Source organism: Lolium perenne, chromosome 4, assembly GCF_019359855.2.
Source record: "Lolium perenne isolate Kyuss_39 chromosome 4, Kyuss_2.0, whole genome shotgun sequence".
Lineage (NCBI taxonomy): Eukaryota > Viridiplantae > Streptophyta > Magnoliopsida > Poales > Poaceae > Lolium > Lolium perenne.
This window is the reverse complement of record NC_067247.2, coordinates 87920281-87945935: the sequence shown is the minus strand read 5'-3', so window position 1 is coordinate 87945935 and position 25655 is coordinate 87920281. Positions and strand designations below refer to the sequence as shown.

The 25655-nt window shown below is 44.7% G+C and overlaps 1 protein-coding gene across 1 annotated transcript; it reads right to left on the bottom strand.

Annotated features, from left to right (window-relative positions):
• Positions 1 to 15169: 15169 nt before the first annotated feature.
• Positions 15170 to 25071, bottom strand: LOC127293234 (translocon at the outer membrane of chloroplasts 64). Its single transcript, XM_051322814.1, has 13 exons — positions 24733 to 25071; positions 21700 to 21852; positions 21390 to 21514; positions 20235 to 20360; positions 19952 to 20134; positions 19727 to 19871; positions 19077 to 19236; positions 17667 to 17801; positions 16829 to 17029; positions 16255 to 16382; positions 16053 to 16104; positions 15740 to 15809; positions 15170 to 15623 (listed from the first exon to the last, which is right to left on the bottom strand). The coding sequence occupies exons 1-13, from the start codon at positions 24936 to 24938 to the stop codon at positions 15541 to 15543; spliced, it is 1767 nt and encodes a 588-aa protein (XP_051178774.1). The 5' UTR covers positions 24939 to 25071; the 3' UTR covers positions 15170 to 15540.
• Positions 25072 to 25655: the final 584 nt, after the last annotated feature.

Sequence of the window (25655 nt, the reverse complement as noted above, 5' to 3'; positions counted from 1 at the left end):
TATGAAGAGACCGTCGACTTACCAAATCTTGTCAAGGTAACCACTCTTGTGGAGAGAAGCTGCGTTGAACAATGAACATAGCAGAAAATAGATCGAGCTACTACATTAATTAACCATGTAATTAATTGTAGGTTCCATTCTCCATTCATAGCCAAGCAGTTACAGACGAGGCAGGCCCATATATGCATCCTGAACTCGGAGTAAGTGAGTTTGTTGTTAATGGCCGTCAATGGTCATGCCAAATACAGCATATGAAGCTAGTTGCATGCGGTTGCAGAACTATGCTACAGCTCATCACCAAACAAAGTTGCAGTCATTGCAAAGAAAGGATGTTAGATCTAGCAGCAGAAAGCCATGCGGCAAGGGATGCGGTCGGCATCGTTGTCGTTCGTTGGATCGCAAGTTGCGTTTGGTCCTCACTCATCCACGCATGCATGCATGCATGGCTCGTCTGATCCGCTCGCTTACCGGTAAACGGAGCGTACGGTACGGGGGCTATATGCAAAAGCCTATATATATGCTCCAAGGGAAGTGGGGTCAAGGATAGGAGCAAGTTGGTAGAAGCATTTCCTGGCAGAGTGGCAGTGGGGCAAGAACACGAGTGGATTCTACGATTAGCACAGCCCGTGGTAGAGCCCTAAGCTTGGTATGATTATGAATGAATAAAACAATAATGCAGTCGACCACGCATCACATGGGTACTATGCGTTAGATCCTTGTTGGTTTATTCAAGATCTTGGTAGCACCTCGCCAAGTAGAAGAAATATCTACCTCTTCAGAGCCTCGTTGGATTGAAGAAATTTCAGAAGAACTTTGCATGATTCTAACCATAGGAATTGAAGCCATCTAATTCTTATGGAATCCTATCCTATGGAGCATAGGATTTCATAGGATACCATCGAAATTCGGAGGATGCTAACCACAGGAATTGAAGCTCTAGAATTCCTAATGAATCTTAAAATGAGCTCAGACCTCATTTATTTTTTCTGTGAGAAGTCTAATGCATTTGCACTATCTCTCTCTATGCTCTCTCCCCATTCCTGAAAAAAATGATGTGTTTGCGCACCATTCAAAGGCACCCCTTATAAAGCTCTTGTTTTAAGTTCTCGTGGGAATTTTTACAGTACATGGCATCTCAATTCTGTGATTTTTCTATTCCAATATTTTAAAAATCTTGGAAACAAATATTTCAGCTGTACGTACTGGGATTTCATGTGCCCTTTGAAACGGCCAGCCGGTGGTTAATTAAGCTTGATGAATTCATTCATTCGCTAATAGGCGTCGGCAGGGGCGCTGACACCTCCGTTTGGGGAGCATCGGCGCTGCATCCTCTATTTGGGGAGCTGTTCCCACACCGACGCTCCCAAACAGGTGGCCCCGATAGAATTTTAAATTTAAATTGACATTTAAACACCAAATTTAAACGAAATTCATACGAAATTTATACAAACGTACATCGAATTGATACAAAACAAAATTCAAACGACATTTAAAAACCGAATTTTAAAACGTAAACTTAATCAATCTACTACGGGGCGCACGACGGGCCTGCCTCGTCGTCGTTCTTCGCCTTTGCCGCCTGCATCCGTACCCGCCTCTCGGCCATTCCTTCGCGCATCTGGCGGTGGAGCATGGTGGCTGGCGTCGCAGGAGCTTGCCGGCGGCGCCATCCCCGTGCTTCCCGCCTTTGCTCGTTGTCGGCGCGCCTCGCTTGCTCGCGCGCGAACGTGTCGTAGTGGCGATGGGCGTTGAGGGAGGCGAGCTTCTGTCGCTCCGCCTCCATCAGTAGGCGTCCCGCCTCCTCCGTAGCCACTCGCTGGCGCGAGATCTCGAGGGCGTGCTCGAGATTAGCGTCGTTGATGAACTCCCGCTGCTCCTCCTTCAACGTCCGGAACCGCTCCGCGTTCAACGATGTCAGGATCGTCGCCTGCTCCGGGTCGGGGGGTGCCTGCGGCTGCTCCCCCCACTGTGTCGCCTCCTCCGCCGCCTTAGCTTCCGCATCGGCGTAGTAGGCCTCGCGCCACACCGCGAACATTGGGTCTACGTCGTCGTCGAAGTTGTTGTCCGCGTAGGGCTCCGGCTCCGGCTGCGGTGGTGGTGGTGGTGGCAGTGCACGGCCGTTGAGGCCCAGCATTGAGTACGTCGTCTTCAGACGGTGCGGCATTTTGAGGTGGAGAGAATGGCGCCGGCGGCGGTGGTGGAGATGTGAGGATAGCACCGCGGTGGTGGACATCTTGCGTACTATATAGCGGCAACAACTGCCCGCATTAACGGAGACGTACGCGACTGGACGCCGCGTAGCCAGTTGTTGCCCTCGTGGCCGCTTCGGTTTGCGCGCGACAGACCATTAACCGCTGACGACCAACCTTCCTGCGTCGCGGCCGATGCGAACCGCAGCGTTCGCTGACAAGGCGCCCCCACCCGCGAAAACCGTCGTTCCGCGAGGCGCCGGCGCGCCCGATTCGCGTCCTTGGTCAAGTGGCCGGCACGGGGTTGCCGGCGATTCTATTGGGCTCGAAAATTGGCCGGCGCCGTTTGAGGCGCGCCGGTGCGAGCCCATTTTCGCCCCCTGTCCCCAAAATGCTATCGGGGCCGCCGGTGTCCATTTGAACCATATGTTTCTGTGTTGTTGTTGAACTACGTCATGTTATGTGTCCTTCTTAAACTATGTGATGTGTGTTGCACTTTGTGTCCATTTGAACCATGGTAGATCATTTGTTTCATGATTTATATGTGAGTGCTTGACCTTGTTGAATGCATAGTAGTGTAGAAACTTGTTTTCCGCGCCCGCGGGCGCTGTATTTTGGCGTGCACGGCGGAGGAACCGTTTTACCGCCCGAGCACGGGCTGCATTTTGGCGCGTCCGGCGGGGCAAATTTTAGCGTAACGCACGCTAACCGTTTACAGCACGGCGGAAGCGACGTTTAGCGCGCTGAAATTTAGTGCGCCTGTTGGAGATGCTCTAACCATTCGGGTCCCTCCCGCTAGTGGCACAAACCACTCGTTCCTTCAAAAAAAAATCATCTATCAACAAACGGGAGAAGAAGCGGAAGCGCTGGAACACCGTACCCCTGCTGCGTCACTAAGAAGCTGGCCAAGCCGAAGAAACTCGCCAAGGATCTAACGTTGCAGGACTGTCGGGTCTAGTCAGAGAAGCGCGCATGTCGGAGAGAGGCCTCAACAAATCGGGTGGTCGCAAAGCTCGAAGACGATATGTTAGCAATTTTGATGGCGAGTGCTTCGGTAGCCCCCCTTAGCTCCATGGTTCTAAAAAGTTGTAGCTGCTTCAGCTTTTTTTTTTGATCTATGATGTTGCTCCAGGTTTTGGTACAAATATGTGGGAGTTGGTTCTGCGAACATGAAGCGGCTGTTTATTTACGTCTCACTGCCACCGGTAAGTGATCAACACGTTACACGCGTCTTATCTTTCTCCCCTCCTCGGCAACGGAAATTTTCCGAAAAGAAACTAATCTATACAGAGCAAAGAATTAAGTTGATAGCACCTGGTAACATGTGGTGTGGTTCGTAGCAATACGAAGATCAAAAGCTTGCTCCACCTCGGAACCTGATCCGTGCGTGGCGATTGCTCCACCTCGGAACTCGATCGTGGCTCTACCCTATAACGATCGAATCTGAACAGAGCCGAATAAAAACTATCGGCAGATTGAAGCTGCAACTCGACACCGAGATGGAATCGATCTCAGGGCGGCAGGTACGAAAGCGGTAGCAGCAGAAAGACTGGGCGCAACTCAAGATGGCGCGAGAGAGGAGGGGGAGAAAGATAAGACGTGTGTGACATTTTGGTCACTTACCGGTGGCACTGAGAACTCTGTGTTTCCTGTTCCGCGGAACGAACTCCCACGTATTTTTACTAAAAGCTTGAGTAGCTCCATAGATCCAAAAAAAAAAAAAGCTGAAGCAGCTCAAACTTTTCAAACCATGGAGCTAAGGGGGACACCCAAGAACTCTTCAATTTTTATTGCAAGAGCTAAGGAAGATGGTCAGATAGATGGCATTGTACTACACTTAGTTAAAGGGGGATATCCATACTATAATACGTCGATGATACAATTAGTTTTATGGAACACGCATGATATCCTGAAAGCTCTCAATATGAAGCTAATCATGAGCATTTTTTAAAAGTTGTTGGTTTTAAAAGTTAATTTTCAAAAGCGTAAGTTTTTTTGTTTTGTGGAAGCAGAGGAGACTCAAGAGGATTATAGAAATCTTTTTGGCTGTGAAATTGGTTCTTTCCAGGTTAGATACTTTCATACTTTGTCATTCCTATTTTAGAAGGACAAAAGGAATGGTGAATGAAAACCAATGGAAGACCGTCTTGAGAGGAAGCTCTCTTGTTGGATTGGCAAACTTGTCTCTTATGGAGACCGCTTGATCCTCATAAACTTGGTTTTAACCAGCCTGCTGATGTTTGCACTATCTTTCTTTGAAATACTCATAGGGGTAAGAAAAAGAATAAATTTATTTAGATCATGATTTTTCTGGCAGATTGAGGGCCATAAGAAGTATGAGCTTTCTAGTTGAAATTTCATCTATCATCCAAAAGATCAAGGGGGGTTGTGGTGGAGGTTTTAGAGTTAAAGAACCATTTTTATTGAGTAAATGGCTTTTTAAAATCTTCACCTAACACGGAGTTGCATGAGTTGATTAAAAATAAATATCTTCACTCAAAATCTTTGTCTCAACAGAAGGCAAAAGATAGCCTCTAAGTCTCCCATTTGGAAAGGTCTCAGGAAAGTTAAAAAAATGATTTCTTTGAACGTAGTTCCTTCAAAATTGGTAATGGCGAGAACACTAGGTTCTGGAAGGATTTAGGGTTGGAGAGTCTCTCCTGAATACACTAATAACCAAACAAAACTGAGTTTATCATCAATGTTTTAGCATTAATTCTTCGTTGCATTCACTCAGCTTGCTAACAAAAGACCTTGCTTTTGACATATTGTCTGTCTTTGGCCTTGTCTATTGTTAGGTATTTTTATTACATTTAGCAAAATTGACTACACATCGTAAATATAAGACACACATTTTACTTATTATACAACTATAGCATTGATTAAAATACACTTGCACTAAGTTCAAATGGCAATTTACACCAAAAGATACATTGTTGTTTTTAGTGATGCTTGGAACATTGCATCTTAAGAAACTATCATTTGAACATGATCCCACGAGCTTGACCAAAATAAATACAAAAATGCAAGTCTCTAGAATTAGCTTGAATAGATATTAAGTGTATGTGTATCGGTCCACATCAATTTTAGTACCTTGAGTATGCTTGTTTATAGCTCTAAAAATACCTAGTATAACACATATCGTGATCTAGGTTATTGGAGTGCATGATTGTCTATACAACACGTAGATAAATAGAAAATTCTAGAGTGGTTGATGTGTCTACGAGGGGTTTGTCCTTGAAACTTTGGCACTGTTCATTTGGTTGATCTTTCATGTTAGGAACATGAACATCCTTAGAACAATAAGAGCATGGGCTCTTGGATTTACTATATCTCTAAGCTTGATTTTGTTCTATCCCCGAAAACAAGGAGCTTGTTCCTTGTCGTTGTACGAGACCAGACAGTGAACTTGTCATACCCCTCTTGCATAACAAGAGATGTATGGGTGCGTAGGAGAAACACACTCGACAGAAACAACATCTCCGCACTAAACCTTTCATGACAACGAGAGACCAACAAGTGCCGCAAGGAGCTTCTCTTTATTTCGGATTGCCATGTGATCGCTCTATGTTCTATCAATGTCTGAACCATGATTTCAATAATTATATGGTGACCATTGACTTATGCTTTGTTGCTTAGGTGAATAACCTAATGATAGTCTTCATAGCCATAACAATGGCCCAGAAAATTGGTTTTAAAAGTTTCCCAAATATATTAAGATGAGGAAACAATGAGACCACGATAAAAATTATGTGAGATTAACAGAGTTACACCTGATGATAAAAAATCAGGAAACATGAAAATAGCAAGGAAGATGCAGTAGGAACCATGTAACCAAGTACATAGTAGCATTGCTTTCCCCAACAATACAACAATGCAACACATCATTCTTATTCAGAAACCATAAAAGAATAACTTGATATCATTGGCTTTGGTGGAATGAGAGCACAATAGCATTTTAACTGTGGAGTTATAATGGATGCAGCCCCTTGTAAGTCTAGGAAAAAATCACCCATACCTCCACCGGCTCAAACAAAAAAAAAACATAATAGAGAAATACAGCTAAAATATATTAACTTGTCGAACAACCTATGATCATTGTTAGTCGGATTAGATTTAGATGAACATCCTAACTAAGCAGGTACATTGTCTCTAAACTAGGTCTAGAGCGCCACTACATGATACAAATATTGGATCGTCATGTTCCAATCTTTACACCTCCCATGCACAGAGAAAGAGAGAGGAATACATTGGTGTTTTTCACTTTCTTTTATTCACGCATGGGCTACAACGACATGGTTATGCACAACCCTTTGTTTGACTGTTGTAAAACAGAGTTTGGGAACGCTCAACACCCAATAGGGTTGGCGTAGGGTTTATATTTATAGTGTACAACACATACAATGTTACAGGTATAATACACAGAAGCCCACGTATACATACAGTCTAACATCCTCCCTCAATCTCAACTCTGTTATCTAACATCTAACAAGTTGAGATTGCGCCTACAACCTTGGAACAACGGCAAGGATAGTGGCTTTGTGAAGATGTCAGCAAGTTGATCTTTAGAGGAGATAAACCTGATCTGAAGGAGCTTCCGTGCAACACGTTCCCTCACAAAATGATAGTCAACTTCGATGTGCTTGGTTCGAGCATGGAACACAGGATTGGATGACAGATATGTCGCACCAATGTTATCACACCAAAGAACAGGAGGTCGAGCTTGCGGAATGCGCAACTCTCGCAGTAAAGACTGCACCCAGATAAGTTCAGCAGTAGCATTTGCCACAGCTTTATACTCAGCTTCAGTACTGCTCCGAGATACTGTAGCTTGCTTGCGAGCACTCCAGGCGATCAAATTAGGACCAAAGAATACTGCATATCCCCCCGTGGATCGCCTGTCATCAGGACTACCAGCCCAGTCTGCATCAGAGAACGCAGACAACAAGGCTGAAGGAGCAGAACGAAGGCGAAGTCCATAGGATGGTGTATGACGAATATAACGCAGAATGCGCTTCACAGCTGTCCAATGAGGATCTCTGGGTGAGTGCAAATACTGACAGACGCGTGTACCGCATAAGATATATCAGGCCTGGTAATGGTGAGATACTGAAGACCTCCAACAACACTGCGATATTCTGTCGCATCCTCAGAGGACAGAAGAACACCATCGGCAGCAGTAAGCACATCAGAAGTAGACATAGGCGTCATGGCAGGCTTACTATCAAGCATACCAGCACGGCGAAGCAAGTCCTGTGAATACTTCTTCTGAGTGAGAGACAGACCAGTATCATCATGAGTCACTTCAAGACCAAGGAAATAGTGCAGTTTCCCAAGATCTTTCACAGCAAATGTAGCGCCAAGCGAAGCAACAAGACGATCAGTAGCAGCAGCAGAGGAGCTAACCAGGATAATATCATCAACATATACCAGAAGATACATGGTGACCTCTGGACGCTGAAGCAGAAACAGTGATGTGTCTGCTGTGGAGGGAACAAAACCGTGAGCTCGAAGAGCAGCTCCAAGGCGTGCATGCCAAGCACGAGGAGCTTGCTTGAGACCATACAAGGCCTTCACCAAGCGACACAAGTGATCAGGACGAGAAGGATCGGCAAACCCAGGCGGCTGACGCATATAAACCTCCTCATCAAGGACGCCATGAAGAAAGGCATTCTGAACATCCAGCTGGCGAAGAGACCACCCACGAGTGACAGCCACAGAAAGCAGAATACGAATGGTGGTTGTCTTGACAACAGGACTGAATGTATCCTCGTAATCAATGCCATACCTCTGTCGGAACCCCTTGGCAACCAAGCGCGCATTATATCGCTCTATAGTCCCATCTGCATGTTTCTTCACCTTAAACACCCATTTGCAGTCAATAACATTGATACCTGTCCGTGGCGGAACTAAGGACCATGTCTTATTCTTGAGAAGAGCCTGATACTCAAGCTCCATAGCCTGACGCCAATGAGGAATTTGCATGGCGGCAGAGTAATGACGAGGCTCAGCAGTGGGATCAGCAACAGCTTGAGACAGACACGCAGCAAGCCAAGCAACAGTCCCATCAGTACGCTCCTTGGGGCGAGAGATACCACTCCGACTACGCGTATGTGGTCGAGAGGGCACAGGTGCAGGCACAGTCGATGGAGGAGCCGTGGCTGCAGGCGGAGAGGGAGCGGGCGATGGAGGCGACGGTGAGCCAGGCAGCGAGACAGCCGTCCCATCTGGGGAAGCGGGCGGCGAGGCGAAAGGCGTCGCCTGAGGCGACCCAGGCGGGGGCGACCCAGGCGGGGGCGAGCCGGGCGGGGGCGACCCAGGCATGGGCGACGACCCAGGCGAGGGCGAGCCGGGCGTGGGCGACGGCCCAAGCGGAGGCGACGGGGGTCGCGACCCAGCAAGCGGCAGGCCGAGCCAGGCGTGACCGCATGCTCAGATGAAGGAGCAGGCAGCGGCACGGCGGTCGAGGACCCTGCATGGGGCATGCAGGACACCGCGTGATCGACGTGAACAGCGGGAGCGGTAGACTCCACAGGAGGATCATCTAGAAGCTCAAGGCGCGCACCTCGTCCAACACCTGCACCATGGTTAGGAAGCAAAACAGGAGAATATGCAACATCATCAAATTGACCAGGCAAGACAGGAGTAGACACCAAGGGCTGGGTGGTAGGAGGTGGAGACACAGTAGGCGCAAACGGAAACAGGTTTTCATCGAAGACAACATCGCGGGAGATGTAGACACGATTGGATGGAATGTGGAGACACTTGTACCCTTTATGCATGGAACTATAGCCGAGGAAAACACACTGTTTGGAGCGAAACTCCAGTTTGCGACTGTTGTAGGGACGGAGATGTGGCCAACACGCACAGCCAAACACTTTGAGAAAAGTGTAGTCTGGAGGTTCATGAAATAAGAGCTCGACAGGTGTTTTCATATTAAGGAGTCTAGTAGGAAGCCTGTTAATGAGAAAACAAGCTGTTATAAACGCGTCACTCCAAAAACGAAAAGGGACAGATGCGTGCGCAAGAAGGGTTATGCCAGTTTCAACAATGTGGCGGTGTTTACGTTCAGCAACGCCATTCTGTTGGTGGGTATGAGGGCAAGCTACACGGTGAGCAATGCCATGCTTCTGAAAGAAAGAACTAAGGTTGCGATACTCGCCCCCCCCCCCCCCAGTCAGACTGAACATGAATAATTTTCGCGTTGAGGAGCCTCTCTACATGACGTTGGAATTGCAAGAAGACATCAAATACATCAGACTTGCGTTTAAGAAGATAAATCCATGTAAAGCGACTATAAGCATCAATGAAACTGACATAATAATTGTGACCACTAACTGAAGTTTGGGCATGGCCCCACACATCTGAATAAATAAGCTCGAGAGGAGTTTTGGCTACATAGTTTGACACTGAAAAGGGTAACTGATGACTCTTGCCTTGCTGACAGGCATCACAGACTACAAAATCTTTATTGCTAGACACAAGTGGGAGATCATGGCGACGAAGCACATGGCGAACAATGGGAGTGGCGGGATGACCAAGACGAGAGTGCCAATGTGAGGACGAAGCTCGCACAGCACTGAGGACATGGGGGGCGGCAGGCACATCAAGAGAGTAGAGACCATGGCGACTCCAACCTCTAAGAAGAACGTCCCGCGTGACTCGGTCCTTGACAAAAAAATGAAACGGGTGAAACTCAACAAAGACATCATTATCAAGAGTGAGCTTTTTAACAGACAGTAAATTACGAGTGACCGAGGGAACATGAAGAACATTACGAAAATGAATAGACTTGGATGTACGGGTAAGAAGGGAAGCCTGGCCAACATGGGAGATGTGCATACCTTTCCCGTCAGCAGTGCGAACCTGATCATGGCTAGTGTAGGACTCCCGCGCGGTGAGGTGAGAGAGATCATGCGTCAGATGATCGGTAGCACCCGTGTCCATGTACCACGTCGGATCAACAGGGTAAGACGAAGTAGACCCCTGTGTCGCAAGAGCCGCCTGTTTCTCATTACCGCGGCCATCATTGCCAATGCCAAGAAACTCTTGCTTGAAGCGTCGATGGCACCGAGAGGCAAGATGCCCCTCAATACCGCACAGCTGGCAGGGCACCTTGGCGCCACAGGATGGGCACTGCCAGGCGCGACCACGGCCGCCAGAATTGTTGTTGGGGCGGGGCGGCGTGGCGGGCTGGCGGGGCTGCGGCAGGGGCCCGCCTTGCGGGCGCGGCTGTTGTTGGCCACGGCCACCACGGAAGGCCGCATTGGCCACAGCATCATCAGGGCGCATCTTCAGGCGGCGTTGCTCAGAGTTGAGGAGGCGAGCATAGAGCTCGCGAGGCGGAAGAGGGGTATCCCGCCCATTGATGTTCTCCACAAGGGCTTCATAGTCTTCATCAAATCCATTGAGGAGAAAAGAGGTGAATTCCTCATCACGGAGAGGCTGCCCAATGGAGGAAAGAATATCCGCCATCTCCTTCACCTTGTTGTAATAGGTGGACATGGGGGAATCCAGTTTCTTGATTTCACCAAGCTTAGTACGGATCGCCATAGACCGAGCCATTGACTGCGAGGAGAAGCTGGAGTCCAGGGTTCCCCAAGCATCGCGCGAAGTCGTAGCAAACACGACCATGCCCGCCACCGAGGGAGTGAGCGAGGACTGTATGGCTCCAAGAATAGCTTGATCCTGAGCGACCCAAAGACGATGCGCGGGGTTATGAACAACCATCGGAGCACCATCAGAGGAGGTGACATGAAGAACAGCAGGGGGACACGGTAACGTGCCATCAACAAATCCTTCCAAGTAATGGCTGCGAAGAAGAGGCAGAACTTGGGCGCGCCACAGAAGGTAATTGTCGGCATTGAGCTTGACCGTCAGGAGATGAGCAAAGTGGAACGGCGTAGCCGCGGCACTAGGGCCAGCATCGAGCACGGAGCGAGGGAGCGAGGCAGCCGCCGGTGGAGGCGGAGCGGCGGCGGCGGCGAGTGCGGCCCATAGGAGAGGGCGGCATGCCGTAGAACTGGGGCTGGCCATAGAGACCAGCTCCATATGGAACAAGCGGCGCCGACGCGGCCGGCGGCGAGGGTGCACCAGTACTGAAAGCACCAGGGGCACCATAGATCGCCGACGGCAGAGGGGGTGGCGGGGCCGGCGCAACCGTGGCAGGTGCGGGGCGAACGGCGGTAACCGCCGCAGATGGCACCGCTGGGGGAGGCACCGCCATAGATGGGACCGCCACGTGGGGCATCGCGGCGGAGGCCGTGGGCGGGGCGGCGGAAGCCGTGGGCGGTGCAAGGGGAGACACCGCAGCGGCAAAGGGCCACCCGGCGCCGTCGTTGAAGATCGATCCCGCCGATCGCGTGGAGATCGGCGGCGGGACAAAAGGCGGTGGAGCGGTCCCGGCGAGGAGAGCCGCGAGGAACGGCGAGACCGTCGCAGTGGTCGTGGAAGACACCATTGCGGAGGAGGTCGACGTGCTCGAGGCGGCAGGGATCGAGGTGGCGGCGGCGGCTGGTAAGGCGGCGGCGGCCGACTCGGAGGAGGCGGCGGAAGTCATAGGACCGGTTAGCTCTGATACCATGTAAAACAGAGTTTGGGAACGCTCAACACCCAATAGGGTTGGCGTAGGGTTTATATTTATAGTGTACAACACATACAATGTTACAGGTATAATACATAGAAGCCCATGTATACATACAGTCTAACAACTGTCATTCCTTGCCTCCGGGTTTATTCCTTTTCATTACAACTAGGAGTTCCCGCAGAAATTGAAGTTGTTGTTGTACCCTATCATGGTTGTGGGTAAGTGAAGCTCCAAGCATGTTGCTCCAAGTTGATATCTTCAGGAGTTCACATCTCTTTAGACATCCAACTAGCCCGATTCCCGATGTATTATTGTTAACAAAAAAATTATGTCATAAAACTTCAAATCACATGTGCTGAGTATCACGTACCCTGATTATGATGAGACCTTCCACTTACCAAATCTTGTCAAGGTACCAGTCTTGCCGACAGACCGAGAGAGGTGCGCTGAACATGACAGAAAATAGATCGAGCTACTGGATTAACCATGTCATTATATGTAGGTTCCGTTATCCATTCGTAGCCCCAAACAGTTACCGGCCAGGCAGGCCCATGCGGCCTGAACTCAGAGTAAATGAATTTGTTGTTAATGGCCGTGAATGTTGTGTGGATGCCAAATGCAGCATATGCAGCTAATGGCATGCAGTTGCAGAAGTATACAGATCATCACCCAACAAAGTTGCAGTGATGCATTGGCCCGGGGTCCACGGGACATGCACGAAACGAAAAACAGACGCCACATGAAAGATGAACGCACGGAAACGCACAAGAAAGTCTGTTAGATCTATCAGCAGAAACTCAGAAAGCCATGCGGCATGGGATGCGACGTCGTCGTTGTCGTTCGATGGATCGTACGGTACGGGGGCTATATGCAAAAGCGTATAAGGATTGGAGAAGAGTTTCCTGGCAGTGGGGCGAGAACTCGATCGTCGACGCTATGATTAGCACAGCCAGCGGTAGACCCCTAAGCTTGGTATGAATGAATAAACCAATAATCGCATCACAAGGGTATGTGTTAGAGGTTTGTTGGTTGCATTATTCATGATCTTGGCAGCACCACACGAAGAAGAAGAAATATCTACCTCTCCGGGGCCTCGTTGTTGGATTCGAGAAACTTCATAAGAATTTTGGAGGATTCTAAACCATGGGCATTTTTCCTATGGAAGCCCTTTTCAGATCATATACTAGGATTTAAGCCATCCTCAATTCCTATCAAATCCATTCCTATGCCATCCATTCCATGAAAATCTCAACGTGCGGCAAACCTCATTTATTTTGCCTTTGAAAAGTCCAATGCACTTATTCTCTCTCTCTCTCTCTTCCCTCATTCCTGAAAAAATCAAAAATCATGTGTTTGTTTAGTGCGCACCATATGAAGACACCTCTTATAAAACTCATGTGTTTTAAAATTCTATACATGGCATCTCAATCTTGTATTGTTTTCTATTCCTATGTTTTGAGAATCCTACGATCCAAAGAGGCACTCAATAGGGTCTTACGTATTGGGATTTCATGTACCGTTGAAAACAGCCGGAGATGCAAGTCGGTCATTATTAAGATACCTACTACCCTCTTTAGTGCAAAAAAGAAACTAAGTTTTCTAATAGTTTTTTAATAATAATGTCATGAAAAAGTTAATTTATTTTTTAAAACTAAAGTGGTTAAAGGATACCCTAATATTAACACACTCGCCTCGAGGGCTAATTAGGCTTGATGAATTCATTCATTCCCTAGCCAATCTCACATGGCCACACCACCGAGTCGTTCATTCCTTCCGGCCTTCTCTCTCTCTCATTCCTGTTTCCTACGCACGATCCAAAGACACCTCTGATAAAACTCCAGCGTTTTAAAATCAGTACATGGCATCTCAAACTTGTGTTTTTTCTATTCCTATATTTTGAAAATCCTAGGATCAAAAGAGGGTATTCAGGGAGGCGGAGGTTATTGCCCGGGCCGGCAGTATATACTGGGATTTCATATACCCAGGGAAACAGACGGCCATGGGTTAATTATTTAAGCTTCATTCGTTCGTTCATCGATCCCGCATGACCGTCACGAGTCGTACGCAGGGTGTGTGGTCACGCCCAGTTCATTCTCCCACACGGATCCCATCTCAAAAACCTCTCTCGCTCTGAACTGTGGTCACGACGCAGTTCTGTTCACGCATGGTCCCAAACAGAGTAAAAGCTAGCGTTGAAAAAGAACCGTACATAGCATAACCACCACACAGATCCCTACACACAGGGGCTAATCCATGGGAAGTTGGGAACTTGTTCTATTCCTTGACCCGCTCGTGCAAGGGGCGACGGATTGTAGGTATGTTTGGTTCCCAGCCACAGTTTGCCAAGTCTAATTTTGGCAAGTGTGGCAGTCACAAAAGTGTGGCTAGGATTTTGGAAGCCACAAAGTGTGGCAAAAGTTGGCAAAAAATTCACTCTATAACAAGTGGGCCATATGATTAGTGAAGTGTGGCAAGAATCAAACACATGCTAAATTACCAAACTTTGGCTTGGCAAAGTGTGGCTAGGAACCAAACAGGCTGGGAGGTCTAGCTATATACATTGCTGCATGCTGCTGCGTCGTCCATTCGGCAGTGGAAGCCAAGTCAAAAGGGGAGCTCCTCCATGGATGGATGGATACAGTTCTTGATGCTTTTTTTTAACGTCCTCCTCCAATGATTATTCATTTCTCTCCCGAAAACGAAGTTTGGGAGAAAACAGAATGGTGTCAGCTACGTCCTGGACTCCTGGTCACAGAGCTTTGGCGCCGGCCCAGTGGCTCCGCACCAGTCAAACTGTCAAACCACAGATCAGCTGTCCTATTTACCACTTATTATTGCCTCCTGATATTATTATTGATGGCCTGACACAATGATTCGTTTGTGGGCACCTAAGCCAGCTGAAAATAATAGTAGACCGAGACACCTAAATTCATCAATCATGATGGCACCTGAATGGCTTAGATTAGCTCTGAATCATGCACTGAGATCCTCTGATACAGCTTTCTTTCGGTGGAAGACAGTCAACAGCCTAAGTGTACAACTAGTGCTACTGTACTTGATCCAAAAGTGACACGACATCATAGCCTAACTTCGATAATGAACCCACCCCCAATCAATTAGAGCCAGGTTCGCTTGCACGTCCATGCACGGAATACAGGGCGGTCCAGTGCTGAACAATCCACACCATCTTGTTAGGTACACATCACTGATGCAGACATCCAAGAAAAAACAGGTACTAGAGGAACATGCAAACAACCAAGACCAAAAGAGAAGGTTGAAACGTCTCGGTGATTGAAGCGATTCAGCGGAAGGACATACGGCTGCCTAACAGGCACACTGAGGGCAGCACTTTCAGGACGAGCCCTGAAAGCTGCACTTCGGAGTAGCAAAGATGGATACAGCACGTCGAACCATTTTATTGGCAAATCAAGGTGTTTCAACAAATAATTGTCAAAACCGATGTTTCACATGATTGGATAACACCTGTAGAGCACATTTGATGACACTGTTGCTATGATCGACTGACCCACAAAAGCCTATCCTTTACTTTGCTTTCTCAAAACTTGGCGGGAGGGACGAGTAAACTGACTCCACGGATGACAGCTCTGTTGCCAATGATAATCTACCTTGTGAAAGAGCATATGCCGTGTTCCATGTATGTATCAGTGGTGCTCAGGTACTTCCAATCCCCCAGCAATGCAGAACTCGTTTGCCCACAAAATCAGCAGCCACATCTTCTCGGAAATAATTCCATGGGCTTGGCACCTACGGGAATAACTTCTTTAATCTACTAATGGATAAACCAGCAGTCTTGTTCATTGGTTCTAGGACAAGGGCATGGCTAAAATCTGCAAAATGCAGTGGAGAAGTACACGGTTAGTTTAGCACTTAATAGCACTATTAATAGTCAACGAGTCATCCAGATAATTGAATATCAAGCAAAGGGGGTAATGAAAGATCAGACCGTCAACAGCATCCTTATAGTATCCAAGCATCTCCCTTGCTGTGCCTCTCCGCAAATAAGCTTTGACAATCTGAAACGTATACAAGATTAACACAAAAATGTTATATAAATACAGACTCAATCAATTTTAACTTTTACACACCATCACAATCTCAACAGATTAACATCTACTTCAGAAAACTGAAAAGAGAAGTCTAGCATATCATTTTCATCTCATTGTCTACACTTGCATTTTGAAAGAACTGGAATAGAATATAATCTGAAGGCGGGCACATCATACTTCAAAATTGAAACTAGGAAAACAGATACTAACCTTTGGATCAATATCGATGGCACTAGTGCAATCTGTCTCAGCTTGGCGGTAACTAAAAGGTCCAAAACGGATAAACATAAGCAACCAAAAGTGTGAAACAAACACCCATGCATGTGAGCTCTTCAAAGATAAATGGCAAACACTCATGCCAGCTCTCTAAGATAAACTGGAGAGAAAATTGCAGGAGGGAAGAAGATCGTACCTAGCTAATTCTAGAAAAGCCGCAGCTCTGTTACTGTAGTATGTGGCTACCTTGCCATTTAATTTGATCGCTTCAGTATATAAATTTATTGCCTTTTGCCATTGTTTCTCCTTAAATGCACTGTTACCCTGTCAAATAGCAAGCGATAGGAAAAAACAAAGTATTAAGAAAAAAGGCAAAATATCTAAAACTTGCTATCGCGCAAGGGTAGCTTTGCTTCTGAGTCCAACAAAGTGGTATTCAAATACACACTTGTGATCATAATTCCAGGTCACGAGAAACAGGTTCAGTACACAGTAAGGATTTGTGCATGTGCATCATTTAGGCAGAAAGCTACCAAAAGATCTAGAAGCCTAACAAGAAAGTCAAATGGTAAGATGTAACACCTAAAATTGCCATGTCTTTCCTGTGTGAGTTATTATTAGTTCTTTATTCGAATAGTGAATTACCATCACAATGGTATGGTGTGCTACGGTAAGATAATACTTGGAAAAAAGCAGTTGTGTCTGGTTTTAAGCAAATGTTTGAAAAACGAAAGCTATATTCCCAGACAACTAATAAGATACGAACTGACTTTCTCTTTAGCAGCTTCAGCAGCTTCTTCATTCATGGCCTCTTTACTTGAAGCATTAGATTTCGCTAGCATCTCAACTTGCTCTTGGATGGTGGCATAAATGGCTTGAGTGGTGTCCAGCAAGAAGCGGTCACCGCCATGCCTTGCAATGAGGGAAACTGAAATAGGACATTTATCATGTGCACCGACAGGAATGGTAACCTGAAAAGGAGCATCAATATTGTTAGATTAGCAAAAGGACATTAGAGGCTTACCAGGAATGAGAGTCCATGTGCTATGTAGCCATAGGTGTCACTGAAAACCGTCATCTCTTACGTACCAAATTTTATATCCTCCCCAACATTTATGAATATGATCAGCATATCTACAACATTCACAGGTGATCGATAGAGCGCAGGAATAACTACTACTCCCTCCGTCTAAAAATAGGTGTTTCACTTTTGTCTAGATACGGGTGTATCTCTAACTAAAATGAGATACATCCGTATCTAGATAAAGTTAAGACATGTATATTTAGACGGGGGAGTAGAATTCATAGGCATGGATATGGTATTGATTGAACTTACCCAATTCAGATAGTTTACATCTCTACCAAAAGCAGGAAACTCTTAGAAATCAATTAATTCAACCAACTAAATAAAATCATCAACTATCAATTTCTATTGTTGACTTATGAAAGGCCAATGAGCTAGCTATCACAGGTGCAATAGAACCTCTCTATTTCTTACTCATGGGGAAAAAAAAGGTTAAAACTTAAAGAAAGGTCAACAGCGGAAATACCAACAAGGTTTATATGCTGCTAACATATAGTCGGAAGGACGCTATGAAAAATTCATACCTGACAACACCCTGACATACTAGATAAAGATTGAAGGCATAATGTCTCAGCATTGTAGCTTGTAGATGAGAGCTCCCTGGCATTAATTTTTGGAGGGCAACCCAAAGTAGTTGGGATGACCAGAATTCCATCATCCTACGGACACATCATCACCGTTAGAAAAGCATTTCTATGATACCACTAAATAATTAGATGATCATTCATCACAGAACATTCAGTTGCATGCAAGATTGCAAAACAAGATAAAGACGCACATGCACACAAGCAGAATGGCAGAATTATCTCCAGCTAACAACGATCCAATAGGCAAACTTCTGTCTAGTAAGAAAAACATCTATCAGATTCTGAACACTACTGGGTGACAGTACACCACAAAATGTAAATAAACTACTTCACTCCAGCAGAAACAGCTTAAGAAGTACGAGAGCTGAAGAATTGGCTCCTAAGTCAAAACTATAATGTAAAACGCAGCACCAATAACAGTGGGGAGACATCAAGTACCAAAATACATCTAAAAAACAAAATACAAAATATCAACATAAAGGTGTATATTGACTGGCCACCTTCAGGTTCAGCCATAATTTCAGCCACATCATAATAAACTATAATGTATTCAAGAAAATTAATTCACAAACACAATTTTGTTTTGGTGAAAATAAGAGCTTATTTCACACGCTAGGCCTGGTTTTGCAGGTGGTGGGCCTTTCAAGGCCAGGTTTCCCAGACCCAGCATGGCTCATGAAGAGGTCTAGTTGACTCTTCACAGACAGAAGAAACAGGCCAGTTCCATCAACGAAAAAAAGCAGGCCAGTTGCAAACAATACTGGCAGAGTTACTGGATCAAACAGACGCGATTGTATTGCGTTTGGCTGGTCAGGATTCATTTATTTCCTGTGATTACTGCTTGCATATAAACTTCAAGGAATTATTTGCACATGCTATTCCAGTAGCACCTAACATTCCTGACAATTGCTGATTTGCAAGCAAAAGGGTATCATCAATTGCCAAGTTGACTCACCAAGTTCTGGGGTAAAAACTTTGCAGGTAAACATCTACTTCCAGCAGAAATTTATTAGAATTTAAGTTTACCCTCATAATCAGTTGGTTATCACTTTGATCAACTTGTTGTGCATAATACAGAAACTTCAAAAAAACGTTAATTTCAAAGCTCTGCAGAACACTAGGTTTGCTTTGCCAATTGGAAGTTCACAAGCTTTGAACAGCTCACAGTTTCAGGAATCACACAGAGCATCTTCAGTGAAATTTATACAGCAAAACTATCGGTAAGGAGAAAATGAATGTGCTAAGAAATTAATCACAGGACCAGACATAGTTTTTCCTGATAATGTAGGCATTTACTATCATAATCTCACAGAATTCTAGTTCAGTCTGAACTCCATGTTATAATACCTTAAGGAGTGTGTTGAGAGCTAAGCGCACATCCTTCCTTGCAGCTTGGACGGTATCAATAGGCGAATCAGCATCATCAGACAAATTACCAACTATGGAAGCATCAACAGCAGACTTAGCCGACTTTATCCACTCGTTATGCTGATCTCTAAATTCATGTCTGGATTGAATAATAAAATAGCATGATTACGTTGTATCACAATGATATGTCCTATGTATGGAAAATTGGCAGAGAAATGTGCATATATTAAAGGTAAAATTCTCACTTTAATCATCAAATATATCGGAAACATACAACAAATCAACAAAGTAAGACCAAGAATGGCAGCTAAATATTTTTATTCACTAAACAGCATATATTTATTATTGGTGAATCCAAAATCTGAAATAGTTCTATGAAAAGAAGAGCCTTCTGCAGTCCTATCAGAATTTCTAATTAGACTATGTAAGAAAAAAGTTCTACAACCAGGGAAGCTTACGAAGATCAACTAACAGAACCTGCAACTGTACCAGTCCACCACACCTGCTTCAACATAACTAGATAGCGGATGGAAACCACGGGACGAAAACTAAAGATCTAGTTCAAACTGAGTCATTAATTTCTTAAGTTCAGTATAAAAATATGACTATTGTTCAATGCAGGACCATACTTGTGAAGCAACTGCATGGCACTAGAAAGTGCTTGCAAGGAAGAAAACTTTGAGTCCCCATTCTTGTTCCCATTTGAATAGTTCCGCAGGTAGGGTACTCTTGAAGCCAAATAATTTCCAATATTCACATGACTCAAGACTTGTCCTGAGGAAAGACACAAGTTAACTTCCAGCAAAAAAATTATATTGAAATAACAGAAGACAGTGTAAAGAGGAAATACATACTTCCATAGAGCTTTTCCACAGATTTTGTTACCACCTGAGTTAACCTTCTTGCAGGTATCTTTGAAATTTCAAAGCAATCATCTGCTATGTAGAAATGTCTAGGTAGACGGATATCAGTATAAGATAATTTCAGAAGAAGATGACCAACTCGACGCAGTACAATCGGATCCCTTGCAAACCAGCCTGCATTAGAAAGAAGAAAATAATGAGACATGATGAAATACCCTTTACAAGTCAAGATCCATATTTTGTGTGGTTATAAGAATAACATTTTGAGATGTACCTATAGTGTCTAGGCTAGGTGCGACAGGAATAACACCACTGTTGGATATAACAGCATGCGAAGGCCGGAACGCTAGCACGCCACAATAGCCACCTGGTACCCTTACTCCTCCAATGGAATCAATACCTACCACATCACATTATTAGTGTAGTGACTATGTATGTTAGAGAAAGATAATAACATTATGAGAAGCGTAGATAGTTCAGCAGAACAAACATCACTCAAGAAAGATCCAGAAGATCTTAACAGCCAAAATGACAGAAATTTCAGAAAGTCCGTGAAATTGTAAAGGAAAACAACGTATAATTTTAGCCGGAAAGAAAAAAACTCGTATGTTAGACATCCACATAGTACAAATAGCAGATACAAAACTGAGTAGGAATATGAATTTATTACAATTCTATAGAACATACATATTCTAGAATTCAAGTAACTATCACCAGAATAGGTTCTGCCTAAACCACAGGTTGAGATAATTATGATGCACAGGAAAGTAGGATTTAGTGCAAACAAACTAGGGTAAAAATGCCATGTTACCACATGTCCACATCATTTCTTTGCTGATAAAATGCTCTTGGATAGTTAGTACTTATACAATTTTCTTGGATCAATGATAGTGGCTGAATTATATCTTTTCATATAGAAATCAATATATCAGTTACCTTCCTATCATTATATTAGATTACTTCTAGTGCTGTCCAAAGTAAACTTGACTGGCAATAACTATTGTTTGCTATCGATTGTACAATATGTTGAATTGCCACGAGCAAAAAAATTCTCTTTGTCTGCAAAAAGGTAACAGTATGAATTTTGAAAACGTTACTTGGATTGGCTGAGTGCATTAAGCCATTAAGTGCAAGTAAAGTATATAACATGTAATCAAAGAGAGTATGAAGTTTAATGACGGGCATGGTTCAGATTTCACAACATGAAAACAATCTTGAACACCATTACCATGAGCAATTACCCTAAAAAATTACATGCATATAAGTGCTACAACTGCGTGGAAAAAGAATAGTCCATTTGTTACCGCTACTACTGATAGCATCATACCAAGATCTGGTATCCAAAGAATTATGAAGCAACCGGCAGTGAACAATAATATTAACAAACTTCAAGTTTGCTTAAATAAGAAGCACATAGAGATCGACTTACCCAATGCAAAATCTACCATGCCACCACCAACAGCTACAGCTGATCCACTAGAGCATCCTCCAGGTACTCGATCAGAAGCTGCAGGATTTGTTGGTGTACCAAAATGCTTATTCTCACCATGGATACTGAACAAGGAAGGTGCATTAAGTCAGCAGACACACTAGAAAAGCTGGAAAATAATCCTAGCAAATGTAAGAAACCTATAACATCTTCATGATATTGGCATTAAAACAGAAAGGAGGAAAAGAAAAAAGGAATCAAAACTTAACACAGGTTTCTGAAACTATGTTCAGAAAGCAAACGAATGTACCTATATGCCATCTCATCAATAACAGTTTTCCCGACACAAATAGCGCCACCATCAACAAGAGTTGAAACCACTAGAGATGTTTGTGTTGCTGCATCGTGTGTCTTTGCCCATTCTAGGCTGCCGAAGCTTGTTATGTAACTACTGACATGGAATCTGCAATCATCAAAACAAGTGCATCATATATGTGGTCAAGGGAAGTAATGCAACCAGCATGAAGGACTGCATAACCAATACTCTTGACATTCAGCTTCAGAAAACATGAAAACAGATATCTAAAAGTGCACAGGGGCAGCATTGAAGAATAGAAGCAAAGTTCAAAAACAAAATGGATATATATACATGGTAACACATCACACAAATTATGAGCAAGAGATGATATGCCACAACCAATTATTGAATGCGTATTCATAAAATACATTCAAGACATGGCTAGGCAGTACCAGCCATCTATTTGAAAGTTTGGATAAATAGCTTACAAGGGTGCCAGTAGGGTTGAAGGTGATTGCATTTCTTCCAGGAAACAAATATACCATACAGACACTAAAAAATACAACCTCCGATTCAAAACGTAAAGAAGTTTTAGCATTTTTGTCAGTCAAACATTTCAAAGTACTTTTAGCATTTTTGCCAAGATTCCCATGGATCTTCTCAACGTGCTGCCTCTACGGTTTTGTTCACTTCTTGGATGCTGTGAAAGCATTGCAACGATTACATGTTTGAAGCTCAGGCAAATCAGGGAGGAAGCCGAACTTTGGGCGCGCGCTGGTGCTTTAGGGCTTATTAGGGCGCATTTACCAGGAGGTGGGATGCCCACTGATTCCTGGAATAGTGTGTTGCGGTGTACTGGACCCCATCTTGGGGTTTTGTGAAAACCTTTTCCATCTTTTCAATATATCGAGACACAAGCTTAGTGTTTTTCTCGTCTGAAAGTGCCCTAAACATGAAGCTGAAATTAATAGATTCATAAGAATTTCATATACTTAATACTGTAGAATTGCTTTTATATGAGGTAACATGTTTGAACAGAAATTTATGGTTGAAATACTATCTCTAAGAATGTTCTGATGTCCGAATATACTCACTTTTGGATAGGAGAAAGGATGACATAAACATAAATTGGATGCTTATTTATATAACACATTCAGGACATGGTTGTGCAGTAACAACCATCTATTCGAAGTTTTGGACAAATAGTTTAGACCATGAGGGTAGGGTCGCAGGGAACAGCACTTCCCTCCTGGAAACACATAAGCCCACAACACAGTTCCAGGGAATACCTCAAGTACTTAAGCTCATTTGAACATGGCCATAGCACTTTAGCAATTGGCAAATACATCTATGTTCTAAAATTTTAACTGTAGATACTACAGTTGCAAATTGAATGCAGATCCTATTTGTAATGCAATCATGTGAGTTTTACTTTCATAGATAGTTGGTTCAGTTTTCCCCGAAAATAGGCCCATGGAACTCCTTCAGGCGAGGAGTCAGCAGCAGTAGCCTGATCCGTAGCTAGCCAATCCATTCCAATTTAACAGCAGAACATGAAATGCTAAAACCGTGTTAAACAGGATAAATACGGCCAAACATGACAGGTTTTGAGTTGGTTCAAGTGAGAAAATGTAATAGAAACTATGAAACTATGGTACTCTCAACATAATCAATACATTCATTGGTACAGAACATGTATCATGAGTTTACAACTGCTGGGTTGTGTTAAGAACTTAATATTTGTCATGATTGCAGCAAGACCAGTATCAAAGCACAAAGATAAAACTACCGTTCATTTCATCAAAGAGGACAGAAACGTCTGCTCCATAATGGTTTAATAACAGTACCACCAAAACAAGATTTCAAAGACAAGCCATGAGCCACCACAGACCACATCATTTGGGAAAAGGAAACCATGCATGATTACAGCCTTAAGTTGATAAAAATATTACACCTTTAATTAAATTGGTAAGGGTATGATGACTGAGGAAGTTCAAGGTAATTATTCGTTTCAATATTCCCATGATATAAATATTATCATGCTTCAAATACAACCTATCAGACAAAACTTTTACTTCAGGGTAGAATCATTGCACATACCAGAAAACAGATTTCAATAAGACAAGAACAGGGTTGAAAAAATGCTAGGCGTAAATTCCTAGTCTTAGCTCTGTCCTATCTCGCCAAAGCACATGCCTAGGCCGACTAAGCGCTATCCATTCTTCTGTTGCCTCGCGCCTGGGCATTCTTTTTTTAACCATGGACATGAGTAAAAAGTTAAGAACAAATCCCAAACTCTCACCAAAAAAAAAAACACATAAACTTATATGCTTCGTGCAGGAGGCCTACCGAAATGGGGTTCTAAAACCAAGTTTAGCTCATGTCGAAATTTGTACGTTTACAAATAATCCATGTTCTTCCCTCAAACATGATCTTAATTCCCAAGTTCAGCTCTAAAAAATAGCATTTGGCATTAAAGCTAACAAGATAAATTATCAGTGAACTCGTTATTATGTTACCTGTTATCTACGGATTCTAGCATCTACCAATATAACGCTCGTCAATAGCCACACTGCATGCTGGAAGCCTGGAACTACTGAGTCGCCTAGTTCTAGGATAGATTGCTACGTAACTATGATAAATAACACCATACCCTAGCAGGTGTATCTAATACAAACACTCATGTGTTCTTACAGGGCATTGCTTCCTTTTGTGGCGCCAGCCACTAAAAGTTGTCATCCATGAAGCTCTCCCATGTGAGGCCGGCGCGTTACAATTAAGTATTTCAAACAAAAGCATGATATAATCCAGCACATGCAATGCCTCACGCTGAGTAAATTCTATCACCACGGGCCAGCGGTACCACCAACACAAATTCAATCCCCCTAACGCCTAAGCAACATAGCGAACCAGTGATGTCATGCCAGTACGATTCAAGCAATCGAATTACGGACCAGGCGGTGCTAGCTCGCTCCGTCGAATCCAATCTGGGGTTAGAACTCAATTCCAGCGAAGCACGAAGGGGGGGCGGGGGCGAGAGCTTACGCGTCGGCTATGGCGAAGCAGAGGTCGGTGAGGGGGTGGCGCGCCTGGGGCGGCGGGGGCTGGGGCGGCGGCAGGAGCTCGAGGCGCGACACGAAGGCGCCGCTGTCCGGGCGCGCGGGGCGCTTGAGGCGCTTGGCCGCCAGGAGGACGCCGGCGATGCCGAGGCCGAGCAGCACCCAGAGGTTGGCGGCCGTGGAGGACGCCATGCGGGCAGGGGCGGGGAGGGGGCTCGTGTGCTCCGGGCGGCGGCGAATTGGAGAGCTAGGGTTTAGGGGCGGGGGTTTTGAGGCGGGCGAGGGCGGTGGTGAGGAAGACGGCGAGGAAGAAGGAGGCGGCGTGAAGAAACCTGCGTGCGTGTGGTGTGGATGGATAACAAACCGTGGTGCTCCGTGGCTTCGCGGAGCTATATACCACGGGCGATACAAAAGGTCAGCTATTTTTTTTCAAAATAGACTCATGTTTGAATACTTCAGGATCTAGCTAGATCTACCGAAAAAAGAAAATAGGCTTCTTTTTTTGAAATTGTATACCTCTGGTTTTTCGTTATGTATTCTGCAACAGCTTTTAGATGGCAGTTTTTTTTGCAGAATACACCATGATGAAAGACCACAAGGCATACACAACGTTAAGTTGGTAGTTCGCTGCCAACAAGATGTGGCAACTCCTCGAGGTTACATTAGGCTACTCTCCATACTGCCGCGGGGGAGCAAACTCTTCGGAAAATCAAAAACTCTACCACGGAAGAGTTTGACATGTCACCAATCCTCGGACTCTTCCTTGATATTCGCCTTGATCACTGCTTGGGATGCAACCCGGTGCCGCCAAATGCACCTGAAGATCAAGTTGATTGTCGTCCACATGTCTTGGCGATGCGTCCCTAGGCATGACAGTGGTGTCCACTGATGTTTACGCACGCTTCTATT